Source organism: Callorhinus ursinus, unplaced genomic scaffold, assembly GCF_003265705.2.
Source record: "Callorhinus ursinus isolate GAN/ISIS: 27379988/994484 unplaced genomic scaffold, GSC_fseal_2.0 scaffold14, whole genome shotgun sequence".
NCBI classification, from domain to species: Eukaryota; Metazoa; Chordata; class Mammalia; order Carnivora; family Otariidae; genus Callorhinus; species Callorhinus ursinus.
The window spans coordinates 34365449-34383678 of NW_027397076.1; the positions used below are offsets into that span (position 1 = coordinate 34365449).

General features: G+C 40.4%; 3 protein-coding genes across 6 annotated transcripts in view; 2 read left to right on the forward strand and 1 right to left on the reverse strand.

Annotated features, from left to right (window-relative positions):
• Positions 1 to 14149, forward strand: part of PTPRR (protein tyrosine phosphatase receptor type R) — a 240815-nt gene extending 226666 nt beyond the window's left edge. The window contains exon 14 of one of the 2 annotated variants that reach the window (XM_025882873.2): positions 12752 to 14149. In XM_025882873.2, the coding sequence (XP_025738658.2) occupies positions 12752 to 12845 (94 nt within the window). In that variant the 3' untranslated portion in view covers positions 12846 to 14149. The remainder of the gene's footprint in view (positions 1 to 12751) is intronic. The other variant, XM_073900670.1, reaches the window with a different exon arrangement.
• On the reverse strand, positions 6604 to 7165 carry LOC112832280 (thymosin beta-4-like). Its single transcript, XM_073900898.1, has one exon. The coding sequence runs from the start codon at positions 7139 to 7141 to the stop codon at positions 7004 to 7006; it is 138 nt and encodes a 45-aa protein (XP_073756999.1). The 5' UTR covers positions 7142 to 7165; the 3' UTR covers positions 6604 to 7003.
• A 609-nt stretch (positions 14150 to 14758) lies between the features above and the next one.
• PTPRB (protein tyrosine phosphatase receptor type B) overlaps positions 14759 to 18230 on the forward strand; it is a 113303-nt gene continuing 109831 nt past the window's right edge. For 2 of the 3 annotated variants that reach the window (XM_073900661.1, XM_073900660.1), the window contains exons 1-2: positions 14759 to 14908; positions 16173 to 16565. In XM_073900661.1, the coding sequence (XP_073756762.1) occupies positions 14854 to 14908; positions 16173 to 16565 (448 nt within the window). In that variant the 5' untranslated portion in view covers positions 14759 to 14853. The remainder of the gene's footprint in view (positions 14909 to 16172; positions 16566 to 18230) is intronic. The other variant, XM_025882866.2, reaches the window with a different exon arrangement.

The following is an 18230-nucleotide window of genomic DNA, read 5'->3' on the forward strand; positions in this document are numbered from 1 at the left end:
TAATATGAATGAGAGCTGTTTCATGAAGAGATAGAGTGATACTGTCAGCAGTTGCCTTAAGAATATAATTTGAGGAATATAGGAAAGATGCCTCATCCCAAAATATCTGTCTATGGACGATGCCTAAAATATCTGTGTATGGTGAATATCTGAAACGCGGCCATTAGAGAGCCAATCCTTGATGAAAAGAATCATTCTTTTTTAAAGTTCATTGAACCTGGAGACAGAAGGTGAGGGTGACACCTTATGCTTTTTTAGCTATTAACCCATTCGTCTAAACAAGGTGATTTGTTCCTTCCAGCTAGTGTAGGGTAGCTAGAGCGAATGTAACTCCATGCATTAGGAATATATTCAGAACTTGGGTTTTGATGAAGGGGACTTGAAGAGTGGGCCCCAAAATTTGGGCACACCTGAGGCCCTGAAGTAGAGAAGATTGGTAGAGAGCCGTGGGCACTGGGAAGCTGAGGGGAGTGGAGAGGAAGCAGAAGAGCTCTAGCAAGGGATTCCTTGGGCGAGATCAGCTACCAGGACCCAGTGCAGTATGAAAATGTGGGGCCCCTGTTAAATAAAATTATTAAATATTTCAAGATAGTGACAGCAGAGCATTAACCCAAGTGCAAGGTCCTTCTCAGCACGAGGGAAGCAGGCTGGTGTGACCCAGTGGGTCACAAGCCCATGAAGCTGACCCTGAGGTGGGATGTTTTTAGGATGAGTGTTTGCATATGGGCCTGTCATGTGTCCTGTGGAGCAGGCACCCAAGATCTCTGCTTAGAGCAGTGCTCCTGAATCATGCATGCATGCATTCATTCAACAAACATTTCCTAAACGCTTAATACTGTACGTGCATCAGGCATCTCGGCATAGAAAGATGGATTCCTTAACAGACTTTTCCAGACTGTTTTTCTCAAGGCACAGTTTAATTATTAATTAAACCACGAGAGCCTGCCAAGTACCAGACCTCTTTGACTGTACTCAGGCAAAAATAAATAAATAAAATAAAATGGGCTCTCAATTAAATTTGAGCTATATACTACATTTCTTATAAGCCCCCTCCACTTGGATATTCACAGTAAGTATTAAAACATTAAGGAATCTGGGGAAGTCCCCCGACATAGAAACCCATTTAACTTTCCTTAAGCTCTCTTTCATATTTATTTGAACAAACTTTCCTCAAAGTCTTTCTAAATGGGAGGAAAAGAAGTTGTAAATAATAAATATAAACTGTTCTTTCAAGAAGTTTGGTTGTGGAGAGAAGACTGGGGACAGCATGGGGATTTGAGCATAGGAGGGGACCATTAAAAAGGAGCACCCAGCTGAGTATAATAAGGGCTACAAAAGACAGAGCCAATATATCAAGGAGCTGATATTTTGTATGCTGCTGAGTAAAAGCTCCACAGGATTTTTCCTATCCTTTCATACTCTCTTTAACAATGGCCTCTACCCACTAGTGATCCAAGGCTGCACACTGTGCCTCTTTTTTTTTTTTTAATAGTTTACCCCCCACCACTTATATTTGCCTCCTCTGAGAAGTCCAGGGCAGGGCTAACAGCAAAGAAGAAAATCCAGTGATTAGATACTTGAAATGGGCTTGAGTCAAGGGTTTGAGCATTGAGCAGGATCAAAAACCTGATTCCAAATAAAAATAATAAATTACAATGCCCAATTATTGTTATTCAACATGATAAAAGCAGACAATTTGTACTCAGATCACAAATCTGCATTTTAGCAATAAATTCAAACGGTCTGGTTTAGAGATGAGTGTTATGCTGAATGGATGGTCCATTGTAACAACAATGACAAAGCCATTTGGTGGATTCCTCATTCTCTGGCAAGACGTTATTTTTATTGGCTTCAGGGCAACTTCTATTAATAGAGGCTACAGTTCTCACTGCAGATTCACGAGTCTGTGATTCTCTTTTTAATAATACTTTTGAGCATATTTTGAACTAAATTAAGATTTCTTTTTTTTCCAAGTAGGAGTTCAAATTCAGTGCAAGGCACCCACAAGTGTTTTATTTAGAAGTGCATTAGTGGATCATTCCTTCATTCCCATAGCTTTCATTTTAAATTAAAAGATGAAGTCAGTATCAGGCAATTGGGACCAAGCAACTGGCTGGTGGAACTAGGAAGCAGGCAACCACTAGAGTATGAGGTGCTGGAGGTCAAAAAGCTTGGTACTAATCCTGGCTGTGCCTTAATTCCATGTGTGACCCCATTCTAGGCCTTTCTGTATATGTATGTAAAAGGAGAGATGGGGCCTATCAGTGGTCCCCCAACCTCTCTGGTATGAGGACCCCCTTTTTTAAGAGTAAAAGAGTATTTTATGGACTTCAACTTGATAACTGTATTTTGAAACCCTTAATGCTTGTAAATTAACTTTCATTTTGTGATTCAAAACAGCATTTGAAAACTAGTGATGCATATGTATGTGTGTTTATTTGGTCCACTGCATTTGAAATGCATTTGAAAATTAGTGATGCATTTGAAGTGATACATATGTATGTGTGTTTATTTGGCCCACTGATAACACTAGGAGCACAAGTGGATTCAAGGACACCTCCAATAAGACGCCTTTCCCATCTTGGGATTCATTGATTGGGAAGTGATCATCTGACTCTCTAAACCCCATCTCAGCTGTTGTGTTCTTTGAGTCTCTAAACTTTTATTTCCATAGAGAGCAATGGAGTGACAATAACAGACAATCAAAACATTTGCCAAACACCTACAAGGAAGGGGATGGTTAAAAGAAATCTGGTCAAATATTGTACAAGTTTCTCATTCTTTGGGAGGATTCCAAGACCTAAAAGGAGTGAATGATGTATCTAAAGTCACGTAATGAACTTTGACCATCTGTTTGGGTGGGTTTTTTTTAGACATTCTGAACTGAGCTTCCATTTTGCTCTAATTAGATTGGCTAAATTCTGAATTGTTTGGTTCCCAAAACACTGTTGTTTTCTGGACTGGGAGACTGAATTGGGCTACACACCAATTGAAAGGAAGTTCACATTCTAGTCCTGCCTTTGACAATGACCCTGAACTAGTTGCTGTATAAACCAGGGAGAACTGTTTATCTCTGATGGTTACAGCTTAGATTATTATTAATAGCTGCATATGAGAAATACAGTGAGCTTTCTATTGGCCAGCATGACAAAAAGGGATATTTTGTTCAATCGTGTTTTCCTGTTAATGGAAGGTTACCATACATACATAGGTCAACAATCTTCAAGAATTATGGTGGAAAAAAAAGGATCCATAACACTGGCACTAAACTGAACCCAGTGTAATCATGTTTTATTACTGAGACCTTCTATATCTGGCTTAAACCTTCTAATCTTTTTTTTTTTAATTAATTCATTTATTTGAGAGAGAGAGAGAGAGTGTGCGTGCACAGCAGGGAGGGGCAGAAGGAGAGGGAGAGAGAGAGTCTCAAGCAGACTCTGTACTGAGCACGGAGCCCGACTGGGGGGCTCAATCTCATGACCCTGAGATCACGACTGGAGCCGAAACCAAGAATCAGATGTTTAACCAACTGCGCCACCCAAGAGCCCCTTAAATCTTCTAATCTTAAATATCACCACATTGTTCTGACTATACCATCTAACTAATAACTCTAGTTGCTGTTAAAGGTAACCAACCAGCTTTTACCATATTTAGCTCCTGCTACAAAAGATTCATTTAGGCTTCTGTGTGCCAGGGTTTTGCAGCATGAGATAGTGACAGAAAGTCATTTATACACTGAATATGAAAGATACACCTGTCCCTTTGAAAAATAATAATAATCCGTCATAATAAAATGGCTCAGAAAACTCAAAAAATGCCTTCTATGCACATAAGAAGGACTAAAGAACAATGTGTGGCCACCAGAAGACATCTAGGCAGGGATGAAAGGAATGAGTTCCATGGCAGGTTGACCTTGGATAACTTCTTCCCATCATATTTCTTTTAATCTCGTTTGGCACCTTTGGACACTGGAAGAACTTGAAAACAGAATTTGGGAAGGGAAGCACATAAAATACTATGCAGTCCCAAGGCCTTTTTATTTCCCCCCTTTTTTTTTTCTTCCCCAGAAACAGGAAACAATCTGTCTAATCCTCCTTTTAGAGAGTCACTGGTGAAATCTGCTGTTGTCTTTGTACATCCTTACCTTGGAGGCCTAAATTGGAATGACATCCAAAGACCTTGCTTGTGGCTTCCCAGACAGGATAGAAAAATGCTTCCAGTGTGCGTCATATCATTGTTTAAATGTTTTGATTAATCACTCTAGTGTGATGATTTCTCTCTCTCTCTTTTTTTTTTAACTATAACAATCCAAGAGGAGGTATATATAAGCCATCAGTTTTCTAGGCTAATATATGTCCCCAAAGTATTCTTTGTTCCCAAAACTTGTTTAAAATAATTCCAAAGCTAAAATTTCCACCTGTTCAGATAATTTTTATCAACCCTACCCTTACATTTATCCATATCTCTCTGCATTCCCAACTCATTGCAAAGATCCCCTTAATTAGTGAATTTCAAAGATCTCATTTGAAGATCAGAAATTAAGTGTTTTGGTTTACTTCTTTTAAGGAAACTTAAAAATAAAGCCCCAGAAATTGGTATGGACTTATTTACTTGACATCACAGTTCCTGAGACCCTAACAAGAGGTCCTCTTATAAAACAGATTATGCCAAATGAATCTCCCAAGTAGTTGCCAGGACAACCTTTTCCTTCTTCTCAGCTTGGAGTTAATTGAGTGTTAACCTAGGTGTTCAGAAAAAAATTGGTTACTTTTCAGGGGGGAAAAATGGAATTCAAGTTATGCTAGAGTATTAAATTATGATTGGATTATCATTGGCTCTGTGCTGGATTTTATGCCTTAGAAATACTTTGGAACACAGCTATTCCAGAGAAAGTGTCTATGTTCAGAATACCTGGTCACAATGAATCAGAACATTTATGTTTAAATTCTCCCTCCTTGATACGACATCTGTATAAAGACCTGGGGAAAACCTTTGTTCAAGACACCTGAGTTACAGACTCAGACATTAGCCTGGCTTGACTCACGCCCAAACTGTCGAAGCTTTACCCATGAGGGACATTAATGTCCACACCTTTTGTTCTAAATTTACTGTGTCAAACTTTACCAAAAGAATTCCAGATTCAAAAATAATAAGAAGCCAAGGAGCGTAAGTTCCATTGTTAGCTCAGAAGTGAGTCACCGCTGTAGAATTTCTTCTGTCTACTGATTAGACCGGATACGCGCTGGGCGGTGCAGCAGGAAAGGCTGCTGCCCTCTGTATGTGTGAGTTAATAGTCACAAAAGGTCACAATTTTAACATGTTAAAAACCAAATCTCTCTCCTGGGCATCTGGAGGGCTTTTTTCAACACACCCTCCCAAGTAGCAAAAGGAAAAAACTACATTTCTTTTCCTTCTAACCTGAGTCTACCCCCAGCTGACACAGCTACGTGCTTCCCAGCATGGAGACAGAAGACGCTGATTTTTGTGTTTGGTCAGGCTAATGTGATAGATATCTGACATTTCTAGAAGGGCAGTATATCTGAATCCTCTCTGGCCTCGCCAAGTACTGTGTTCATATTCTATGGCCACCAAGAAATCAGAGCCTTGCAGTCAGCACCACTTGTGTAGTGAAAGGAATGACTTTCTTCCATGGCATGGCACAGGGTATAATTAGGGGGAACAAAAAACTTACCATCCAAAGCAAGCACTTTCTGTAAGTGCAGGGTGGCTCTATTAATAGTTACACAGGACCACAAGAGTGAACCAAGACTGTCCCAAGCAAATCAGATGTATGATCATCCTGGGCATAGTGTTAGCCAAGCACTTACCAAAAGAGTAAGAAAAAATATATATAGTATTTATTTTTGTACTCACTAAATAGCAATCACTGTGCTAAGCATTTTATGGATTCTCTCATTTCAATCTTGCAAAACTTGGAGCTCCTTGGTGGCTCAATCGGTTAAGCATCTGACTCGATTTTGGTTCAGGTCATGGTCTCAGGATCATGAGATGGAGCCCTGAGTCTGGCTCCACCCTGAGCATGGAGCCTGCTTAAAATTCTCTCTCCTTCTCCCTCTGCCCTTCCCTGCTCACATGCATGTGCTTTCTTTCTCTCTCTCTCTAAATAAAAAACTTAAAAATAAAAATTAATTTAAAAAAAATTTTAAAAAGCTTGCAGAACTTGAAACCTTACTAAGTAAATACTGTTTGTCAGGCCAGTGGCTTTCAAACTTTTTTATGAACAATGGGAAACAAAATAATGGGAAGAAAAAATCTTCCACAGAATACCAACATGAAAAAAACAATTAAAAAATAAATAAAATAGGGGTTCCTGGGTGGCTTAGTCGGTTGGGCGCCCGACTCTTAATTTCAGCTTAGGTCATGATCTCAGGGTCGTGAGATCAAGCCCTGAGTCAGGGTCCGTGCTTTACTGAGCGTCAGCTTGAGATTCTCTCTCTCCCTCTGTCCCTCCCCCACCCCGTGCTCATGAATGTTCTCTCTCTCAAAAAATAAATAAATAAATCTTAAAAAATAAATAAAAGGCACAACTGCCTTGGTCAAAACTGGGATTAGGATCTAGTCTTTTTTTTCAGGTTTTAAAACTTTTTATTGCATATTTTAAAAATTGTGCATTCCAATAATTAAAATCATTTGAACAACAACAACAAAAATAAAATGGCACTCTGATTAAACTGCATTTTACAGCCTGCAGGACACCCTGGACCAGCTTGGTTTTTACTCTCAATTTCACTGTCGTCCCACCCAGCTTCTTCCTTCACCAACATGCAAGTTCTTTTCCTTCCCTGCCAGCCAGACAGGCAGATGGGAGAGGCAGGCGCCTTGGTTGTCAGTAGTTCTCGATTCTTTGATGTGAAAAGGGGCAGCACAATCATTTAAACTTGATCCAACCACTTTGCATCTACAAAGTTAAACAGCTAAAAGAAGTAAAATAAGAAGGCAATGCTTGTGGAATGTACAGTGCATATTGGCGGCACGCGCCTCATTATGATTCGCTTGCTTGCTTCTCCTGTTCAATCGTTTCTTTATTTGAAGGCAGTAGATTTTTCTCTTGCGTTTCTGGCTTCTTCCATTTCGACTTGTCGAATTTCTCAATCTCAACCACATCGGGTTTATCAGACATGGTTGCTGAGGAAGCGGAGCGAGGTGCGCGTGCAAGTGAAGTCCCGTCTGCTCAGTGGCCACCGCCGAATGCTAGTCTTAAAATCCAACCTCCTGCACCCTGCCATGGCCTCAGGGACCACTGCAGAATCTTAGGCTTTAAGAATTCTGTGAAGAGGGGCGCCTGGGTGGCTCAGTCGGTTAAGCGTTTGCTTTCAGCTCAGGTCATGATCCCAGGGTCCTGGGATCCAGTCCCACATCGGGCTCCTTGCTCAGCAGGGAGCCCGCTTCTCCCTCTGCCTGCCACTTCCCCTGTTTGTGCTCTCTATCTTTGGCAAATAAATAAATAAAATCTTAAAAAAAAACGTTTAAAAAAAAAAGAATTCTGTGAAGAGCCTTTTGTCTAGACATTGATATGCCCTGACTCATTTAATCCTCACAATGACGGGGTTTGGCATTAATGTCGTTTTATAAGTGAGGAAACCCCAGCTGGGAAGGATTAAATGATTTGTCCAAAATCATACAAGCAAGTAGGTTCAAAAACAAGGATTCAGACTTGAATCTGTCAGACTCCAAGCCCGCTTCTTTCCATGACATCATCTGCCTCTGCTGTAGCAGACTTCTAGGCTGGTTAATATTTAGAAACATATTTGGATCTTTCCATCTAGGCTTGCCCCAGCAGGGCAATATTGTGTCCTCTGCCAGGTATGTTCTTAGTTCTCCAAGGCCTTCAGAGGCCCCATCCCAGAGCCTTCCAGGCAGTCCTGTTCAACCAGATAGCACCAAAGAGTAACCAAAATGGAACAATAGCCTGCAGTATGGTATCTGTATGTGCTCTGCTGTGTACTAAGCATTTTAAATGGATGGTCCCATTCTTTACTCACAGCAATGCTCAAAGGTAGGCACCGTTATGTTATTACCTCATCACTTTGCAGACGAGAAAATGGAGTGCTGCAAAGGCTTTGTAGTAAGGTGGAGCAGCTAGTAAGTGTTAGAAAAGGGATTTGTCTTGACAGCAGTGTATGGTGTCTTTTCCTCTCTTCACCCACTTCGGTCCCTACTAGGGATGAACCTGACACCTTGGCATTCCAAACCTTTCACAGCAACGATCCCTCTTACAATTAACGGGGTCCCCTTGCCCTGTATTTTTTTCCCCACTCTTTTTTTATAAACTAATTCCTGCTCGGCAGAAAGTATTGGACAAGCATACCTTGTTTCTTTTTGATCTGGGAAATCTAGAACTCTGGGAAACAGCTTTGTACCTAAAGGATGCCCCAGGACAGATGATGCTTTAATACAATGTATTGAGCAATGATGCTGCATGCTGCCTGACTCATGATGGTGCATCTATTTTGGGCCCCCTAGGTCTTCTCCACTGAAGCATCATCTTGATCAGCATGGAAATCTTTTAAAAACAAACTAGGTTGAATTTAAACAGTGATCTGTTGGAGGTCAAAGATTATTTTAGTGCCTGCTCTTTAAAAGGGAGCTGGAAGGGGCACCTGGGTGGGGCTCAGTCATTAAGCGTCTGCCTTCAGCTCAGGTCATGATCCCAGGGTCCTGGGATCGAGCCCCGTGTCTGGCTCCCTGCTCAGCGGGAAGCCTGCTTCTCCCTCTCCCACTCCCCCTGCTTGTGTTCCCTCTCTCACTGTGTCTCTGTCTGTCAAATAAATAAATAAAATCTTTAAAAAAAATAAAAGGGAGATGGAAGATGGTTTTTAAAGTAATAAAAAGAGCACCCCTGCTTCTTATGTTCAAAGACCAGCTTGTGTTACCAACTTTACATCAGTGATATGGATCTGGACTTCACTAAGTCCACGGAGCCAGATCTGACTTGAAAGATACCTAGGAACCAAGTCAGAGCTGTCCTGGGATGAATTATCGCAGGGCTCTCCAGAGGGTTCCATATAATCTAGCATTATTCATTTATCCTATAACTGAATTTTGTATACAAGAACTGTATTAGCTTCTTGGGTATTTTTTTTACTGTGGCCAGCCAATAAAAAGACAGTGTATGATCTGCATGGCGATCCTACATTTTTAAGTTCATACAAAGATCCGCAAAGTAGTCTAGATACCAATATATGGAATTAGACATTTATTAAATATTTTCAGAGATGATGGTGACAAGTCCCTGAATTTGAACCAGACTCCAGTGATTGCATCCTGTAATGCCCTTTGCCTTCTTTTAGCCCAGTTTATTTGCATCCATATGAGATGAAAATAACATGTCCGGGGTAATCTACATGGCAGGTGTTTACTTAGGACTAGTAAGTGCTTTTCACTGTTGCATGTATGAGAAGATTATGACATCATGCCTGCCCTTAAAGGAACTACAACCTAGTTGGAAACAATTTTGGAATAGGATAGACAGTAATAACATGATATCCAATTACTTATAATAAAGGCCCCACCTTGGCCCTCTCTTTTTCTACTCCATTATAAATGACAGTTAAAAAGAAGTAAGGCATGCTTGTTAAATATCTAGAGGACACAAAGCTGGGAGTGAGAAATGAAAAGCTAATATATTGAATGATAGAAATAGTGGTGGTAATAAATAAGAACTTCATGCTGAAACCAAGTTGAATTTACTTATTTATTTGACAGAGAGAGACCCAGAGAGAGAGGGAACACAAGCAGGGGGAGAGGGAGAGGGAGAAGCAGACTCCCGGCCGAGCAGGGAGCCCGATGCGGGGCTCGATCCCAGGACCCCGGGATCATGATCTGAGCCGAAGGCAGCCACTTAACGACTGAGCCACCCAGGCGCCCCACCAAGTTGAAATTAATAGGAATGAATAAAAAGTCCTGCATTTAGTTTCAAAAATTCAATAGCTTGAGTACAAGATGAGAGCAAACTGTCATTTCCACACTCAAAAAAAAAAAAAAAAAATCCTGCAGACTTTTTCATTAGCCCAAACCTTCACTCAATATCCTAAAATGCTTGCTGGGCACTGGGCTCCAGGCGGGCATGGTGACATCTCATCATCTGATGTACCTGCAAATGCAAACTCATTGGCCTATGACATGCAGCTCAAAGGAGAAAATAGTTCCACTGACTAGACCCTGTCAGGAGTAGACACAACACTCTAAGAAGGTCATCTTTGATAAAACGGCCTATAGAAGAGGGAGACTAGATTGGCGAGTGACCAGGAAACCAAGCGTTATAGAAATATTGAGGGCCCACAGGATGTTTAGTCTAGAGAAGAAAAGATTATAGGACTTTGATGGTTGTTTTCCAGCATTTAGAAAGCTATTGTGTGACTACAAGAGGAGCCTTTAGACTTTTTTGGGGGTTATTTCAGTTCGACCAATGGGGTGACAGTTAGAAAGGAGCAGATTCATTTTGATCTCCTCAGAAGCTTTCCTGCAACTTGGGGAAAGGCTGCTTCTTACGGTACCTCGCCTCCCCACTGAGCATCCCAGCAGAAACCAGCTGACCATCTGCCTTGTAGACTGCTCCCTTCTGGAAAGGCTACATCGTGCCGGCGATAGGCATAAATGATCTCTGAGAATCCCTCTGATGCCAATTCTTTACAAATAAGGTGGAAAATAACATAATTTTTCATACACCTTCCTTAAGCTTTCAGACTCACAAGAATTTTGCTAACCTACAACTGATCAGTTTGTTTCCCCATCTTCCCCATCTCAGCTGGCTGAAACACCCTTGAGTTAGTTAACAGAATGTCAGAGAAAATACACTCCAAGTGAGAAAATACACTGCTGACCCATTTGAGGTCACATGGGTATGAAAACTTGGACTATGTCTTTGTTCATTCACCGGTTAGACAGATAAATACCAGTGCTCACCAGAAGAGACAAGAAAGGGAAGAGTTTACCTCAAAGTGAAGTAAACGGTGAGGGAGTTCAGAGACCAGAGCCCAGGAGATGGAGCACATAGAAGGCTCCTCATACCACCATCAGTTCAAGGGGGAAGACTGATGGTTCTCTGAGCTACGTGAGGCCAGCTCCCTCGAGCTGCCCTAATATTTCCTGTGGCTGGATCTCTTAAGATTCACAGTCGAAACCAGCTGCTTTGGCTTTAGGTGTGCCCAGATGTTACCATCCCAGCTAAGAAGAATTGCCACATCCTCAGGTTGCCATTTCTGTTGTCAACTTATGACCAAGAAACACATTAGCCAGAAAGTTGCCTTCAGCACAACAAAATGTCTAGTTTGGAGAGAAAAGACTGATAAATACTTCTGCTATTAAGTTGCTACCCCCCAAATTTACCTTTTTTTCTTGCCAAATACATCATTTTGACATCACGTCAAGCTGCTTAGTTTAATTTAGAAGGATGAAATCTTACTAACTTAACATCTGTGCTTAGTTTAGAAGGATGAGGCTTACTATCTTAATGTCTGGTAAGCTTATATTTATAGAGGTTGACAAATAAACATAGATATAAGCTCAGTCTTAGTTATTACCATTAACCAGAAATCATGTTACAATAAAACAATATATCTTGTTTTTAAGTTGAGCCCTTACATGGTCTAGAAAGAATTATTTTGAATGATAGCAACAACCACTAGGGAGAACTGGCTAGTAATTTCAAAATGAGTTGTATGATCACACAGTTATAGAGATTCCTAATAGTGCTACAGTTACTCAGTGAGCACAAGCTGTAACATTTAGACTACTATGGGTAGCTTTGCCAAGTAAATAACCCTTATTATAAAGAGCAAAATATGATGTATCTACTTTATCTATAAAAGTATAATGAGAAGCAGCCTTCTACTAATCCAGTAACAAAAGGTACCTCTGAGTAACCAGTGATGATGATGATGATAACAAAGGGGAAAAAAGCAAGAGCCAATTCCCTCTTCCTCAGCTCATTTAAGGGCCCGCCCACTATTGTGTTTGGATACCCAGCATACCACACCTAAAGACTAAGGCTGTTTCCATATCACATACTCAAATAGACCATTCCAGGATAGTTGTTCTTTTTACTTGTACAAAGAGCAACACTTCACAGTTGAGTTTTGTTTGCTAAACCTACTTCAATTTTAAACCAAGTGCATAAACCAGTTTAACATGAGGTGAATGATAAGGCACCTGAGAAGTGATACTCACACTCCAGGTCCATGAATTCCTTTAACCCTCGCCAAGAATCCCGTGCAATAGGTGTTGTTGTTACCCCCACTCTAACAGAGGAGGAAACTGAACCAGAAAGGGTTTTTATTTAGTAGCAAAGGACAATTGGAGGTAAAATCAAAACCAATATTTATAATAACATTAAAACCATAAAATACTTAAAGACCATTTTAAGACAACACGTGCAAGAATTTCACAGCTAAGAATTGGTATAGGAGGGATTTCAACTCCGACAGCCTGGGTGGTTCCAAAGTCTAAGTATTTAACCAATTGGCAGTACTGCCTCCCCAGTAATGGTATGTAGGTGGAATTAATCAAGTGTCTAGTGATTACCGGGCACTGTGTTAATCCCTTTCTATACATTAGCATATTAGGCTCACCAGTTGGGTCATTTGGACACAGGTAAGAGGCGTCACAAAAGAATCAGCAGGTCAACTGTTCTGTGTCTTTGGCATAGTACCCTAGCTTGGATGAGATCTCTGTGACTTAAGACTGCAGGCTGTGAGCACTAAGAAGTTATTGTATTATCTCTTCCTTGTAGGGGTGGAATGGTCCAAACCAGTGAGCAGTATGAATTTGTGCATCATGCTCTGTGCCTGTATGAAAGCAGACTCTCGGCAGAAACTGTCCAGTGATTCTCTGAAGATTGACCAGACCATCCAGCTCTAGGGGTAGTTAACCAATTACCCACCTGAGGCTTCTAGAAGGAGCTTCCTGCAGTGGAGGGAAAGAGAAGTCCTGAAGCCAAGCTGTGGCATGGATTGTGGAAGATGGCAACAATGACAGATCGCCAGCCCCTTGTGTATATGAATGCATTTGTAAGCATCCCTGAAATTATTCTGAAGGTTCTATGCTGATGGAGGTAGAATAGATTTCTCACACTGCTAAAGAGGATTTTGTTTTGTCCATATTGACTATCTGCCACACAGAATGTATGTTATGAAATCCTCGGTGACATATGTCATCAGATAACAACTGGAAGAGCTGCTGAAGAAATTACTATTGTGTTTTAGATGCTTTAATGTTTGCAAAACCTGTCTTGTGAATGGATTGTCAGCTGTTAAACTGTTCCTATTTTAAGTGCTATTACCTTTCTCAGTTACCAGAATCTTGCCGTTAAGGTCGCAAGTGAGTGATAATGGATTTTTAACAAATAAGTCCTTGTTTTTGAAAAAAAAATCAAAAGCAGTACTATTTTATATGGAAATGTGTCTTGATAGTATTTCCTATTAAATGTGTATTTATCAGTACCTCCTGTCAATCAATTACAGAGCACAATGATTGTCACTGGATGTATATGTATTTACTCTCTATTATTGGGCATAGAGTTGGTTTCTGCTCCAGAACTCCCAGCCACTGTATTTCTACATTGTGAGTCATTTTACTTTAAAAGGGAAAAACAAATTTGTAGCAACTATAATGTATCCAGAATTTTAAATACCTGTCTCTCTTTTACTAAGAAGGAATTTTTGAATATTCTGTCTACCTAGAGTCTCTCGCCCCAAATAAAGGCAGATGCCTTTGGGAATGAAGTAACCTGTCCCATTTCCAGTTCTTCAAAAGGATGCTGCCATGGATATTCTTAAATTTCTGAAAGCTTTTAATCCTCAAGAGACAAATAAAGTTTAAAAAAATGCACTCAGCAAACACTAGATGTTCTGCTCAAATATGAATTTTTAATGCAGCTATGTTGACTTTGTTTCATACTGCCAATAAACTACTCTTAATACTAAGTACTTTTTTTAAAAGATTTTATTTATTTATTTGACAGAGAGAGAGAGAGAGAGAGAGAGATACAGCGAGAGAGGGAACACAAGCAGGAGGAGTGGGAGAGGGAGAAGCAGGCTTCCCACTGAGCAGGGAGCCCAATGCGGGGCTCGATCCCAGGACCCTGGGATCATGACCTAAGCCAAAGGCAGACACTTAACGACTGAGCCACCCAGGCGCCCCTCCTAATACTAAGTATTGAGTAAAGTATCTGCTTTTTTTTTCCTATTGGAAAGAAGCTATTATCTTTTGGGGGAAGCCTGACGTAGGTAATGAGATGGGTTTAATTTTAGTCTCCGCCTCTCCCCAGTGGAGATAACTATCTCACAACGTAATATTGTCATCACTTAAGGGATAATGATCTAAAAGTGCCATCATTATGTGGTTTTCCGCAGTAGACTTCCAGCATATCATTATACAAGCAGTACATGTTTATGTCTTTATATGACTTGTCATAGACCCTCATAAATTACATGGCTTGTGTTTATTCAGCAGAATCAACATCACCTGAAGAAATGTAATGTTTTAGGAACATTCAATTACCTAAGATTACAATTCCTTTCTTCCCTCTTGAGGTTAAGAAGTCGTCATGTGCCACAGGGATGCAGGAGAAAACTTACAAGTTTTATTCTACTCCTGGAGGCTAGAATTTTTTCTCCGTAAAAAAGGAGAGGTAATCATAATCCCTTCTTTCTAAGGAAACAGACAAAAGGACACTGGTGTAAAACTTCCCCAAACAATTCAATAGGAGGAAGTGCTCGTCACTGACTTTTTCCCCCACCATGAAGGCACATTTCCTTCCTAGCCTTTGCTTCTCTTATCTGGGAGATTTCACACCCCCCCCCAAGCGAAGCATGAACAGTTGTTAAGTGGAAAATGGAGGCTGAATTTTACGTGGCGATTCTTACCTGCTGGATCTTTGGGAATTCAGGTGAGTGGGCTTGCCTCTCTCTTGTGTTTCTCCACCAGCCAGCAGAGGAGTCTTTGTCCTTTGAAAAGTGTCTGAACTAGGGCAGAAATGGAGCCAGGTCTCCATGGCAGTTTAACCAAAGACGATGAGGAGGGAGAATTAAAGGAACCAGCTACGTCCACACCGTTGAGATTTCTCTCTAAAAGAAAATAAATGGCCTCCTCATGTCCTCCAGCTGCCTCGGGCAGCTCCTGAAATGGCAACTTTACACCACAGAGTGAAGCACCTGGAGGAGAAATTTTGGTTATTGTGTAACAGTCTGTGGCATTCTCCATGTTTCTTTCCTTATCAGGTTATAGGTTTGTTTTTTTGTGTGTGTTAAAGAAAGAAAGTCTAAGGAGCTATCAATACAGGGGGTGAAGAACTGTGGTGTGTTTTATTTGGAAGCTGTTATTTGGAAGGAAGGTCTGAATATTTTCATGAAAGAGCTGAGCAAATTAGGCAAAAGTTCAGAAAATGGTTTCTGAGTCTGAATATTTCACTTTTTAATACCGATGTTTAACAATTGGATGTTTGATTTTTTTTATGTCGAGAAATGCTGATATTTTTTAGTCTATTACTTATTGAGGAATTGTTGTAGCTATTGTCACAATATAGAGAAATGCTTCTCGCCAGGACTGTAAGAAATGGTGTTTGTGATCATCAATACCTTCATTGGTTGCTAATAGCTAAGAAGGTTTAGATGGGTGGGCAAATTTGTTTTGTTTTGTTTTTGAATAAATACACCCAATTTTTAAACATGTATTCAAACTATGCAATTTGTATACAAATACTACAGTGGTAACTTAAGAATTGGAAAAGGGGGGGCTTTTTTAGAACGGGGGATGGTAACGAGATGGAAAGAGTTAAAATGGTTAGAAAGGGAATGAGGTTTTTCATAACTTCAGCATATTTAACTAATTGGGTTCAAATATCACACCATATTTTTTGGATGATTTTGTGTCTTTCCCAAGATTCCTTTCATTATTTCAATGGGAGTGTGTTTTCTTCCCTGAGCCATGGGAAAGTAAAAGAAAGGAAGAAAAGTATGACATTTTGACACTGTCAGCCTTGGGATTTTAAATTACATGCATTGACTCTGGGAATATTCACTCAAAACGATAGCAATAGCAAAAGATAAGTAAGCGTCATATTGTCACTTGGCTTATTTGTGGGTGGGTTATTTTGTTTTCTGATGGGCCTTCTAATTTGCTACATAGTACTTTATGAGTATCTCATCTTCCAGAGGGGTTTCAGATCGTCCATGTCCATAAACAAGAGTGCCTTTCCAAAAATAAGAGAGTGGTCGTGGGTTTGTGTGATGCGACCAGCCAGAACCAGCAGTGGATGTGGACTGAGGATGGAAAACTCCTTCATGTTAAATCTGCTCTGTGCCTGGGCATCTCCAATTCTAGTGGTCCTTCCCTATCAGCTATCTCTACCCACTGCTCCCAGACACCCCGATGGACTTGCCATGAACAGGAAGGGCTCCTTGAGGTGGAAAATACCTCTCTCTTTCTCAAGAAACAAGGCTCCAAGGTAGTGGTCAAGAAGGACAAGAAATACCTCCATAGCTGGATGAAAATAGATATCAACCAGGAGGGAAAACCGGTGAATGGAAGCCTCTGCTTAAAAAAAGGTGAGCTTTCCTTTTCAGAATTGATTCTGAACGTTCTTTGGCTCCATGTTATGTTATGTTATGTTTGTTTGTTTCACATTAAAGGGGTGTCTGCTTACCTCAACACAATACCTATGGGAGATTGATAAGCTATTGGAAATGGATTGTGTGGCTCCTACTGATGTGGAAAACTTCATTATTCTCATTAAATAAGCCCAACATCTTTCCTTATACCTCTTACTTTTCCTTCCCTTCTTTCCTTGCTGCTTTTATTAAACAAATATTTCTTGGGTTTCTCTTTTGTACCATATTGTAGGCACTTTGGTTAGATACCATTCAATGTAGCAATATAAATCAGGCATTAGCACAGCGTACATATGTAATGACTAAAGCCAATGATCAGGAAATTGTTAATTGTGCTGATGTAGACACTTCTATTCTCTGATTAGGGGGAACTAGTAGATCATCAGAATGGTGTTTGAGAAGACTGGAAAGATGGGAAAATACATTGCACCTTTGCAAATCTCTTGTACTAATGTTTAGAGGTACAAGATGTCACATACTTTTGAAATGGTAAGAACCAATGTGTAGCCACAGGGTTTTCTAATTTGTTGACCACTGATGGATATAATCTAGATGACAGATACAAGTAAAAACTTACATACAAATGCAGAACTTCCTGGTGCAGCACACAGTTCAGTCCTGTGCTGGGGATTTTTTTTTTTTTTTTGTGGATACAGCTTAATTTTCTTTTTTCTAAAGATTTTATTTATTTATCTGAGAGAGAGTGAGAGAGAGAGCGTGCACACAAGCAAGGGGAGGGGCAGAGGGAGATGGAGAAGCAGACTCCCCGCTGAACAGGGAGCCCGACTTGGGGTTCGATCCCAGGACCCTGAGATAATGACCTAAGCTGAAGTCAAGAGTCTGACGCTTAACCAACTGAGCCACCTAGGCACCCCTTAATTTTCTATTTTACTTAATCATTTTATTGCTTATTTACTCCTGTAGTAGAGATTTGCTTTAGGAAGTCATGAAAGATAAAACTAATAGAATCATTATATATTAGGTACAAGCAGACCTTACAAATCACTGGAGATATTATCTAGAAATGAAGCCCATCATTGAAGAGACTGAAATTTACCAAGGTCAAGTGAATTGTCCCAGATTAATTGGTGGCAGAGGTCTAATTGGAACCCAAATTTCTTAACTCCTTGTCCAGTATACATTCCATCATACAGTGTTTTCCAAATGCTTAACCACAGAATTTTGCCCAATTGACTACATAAGAATCACCTGGGGGAGGAAGGAACTCATTGCCATCATTTCTTCTCTCCTACCACCTTCAAGATTCAGTTTCAAGATATTTGGGCTAATACCTGATATTTTTTTAAAGATTTTATTTTATTTATTTGAGAGAGAGAGAGTGAGAGAGAGAGAGCACAAGAGGGGGTAGGGTCAGAGGGAGGAGCAGACTCCCCACTGAGCAGGGAGCTTGATGCGGGACTTGATCCCGGAACTCCGGGATCATGACCTGAGCCGAAGGCAGTCGCCTAACCAACTGAGCCACCCAGGTGCCCTAATACCTGATTTTTTTAAAAAATTTTGATCCATAACCCTATTTGGGGGTCAGCATTCACTTACATCTTTTTATTAGGTGTTTATTTTTGAGGCTTATATGAGTCTTTT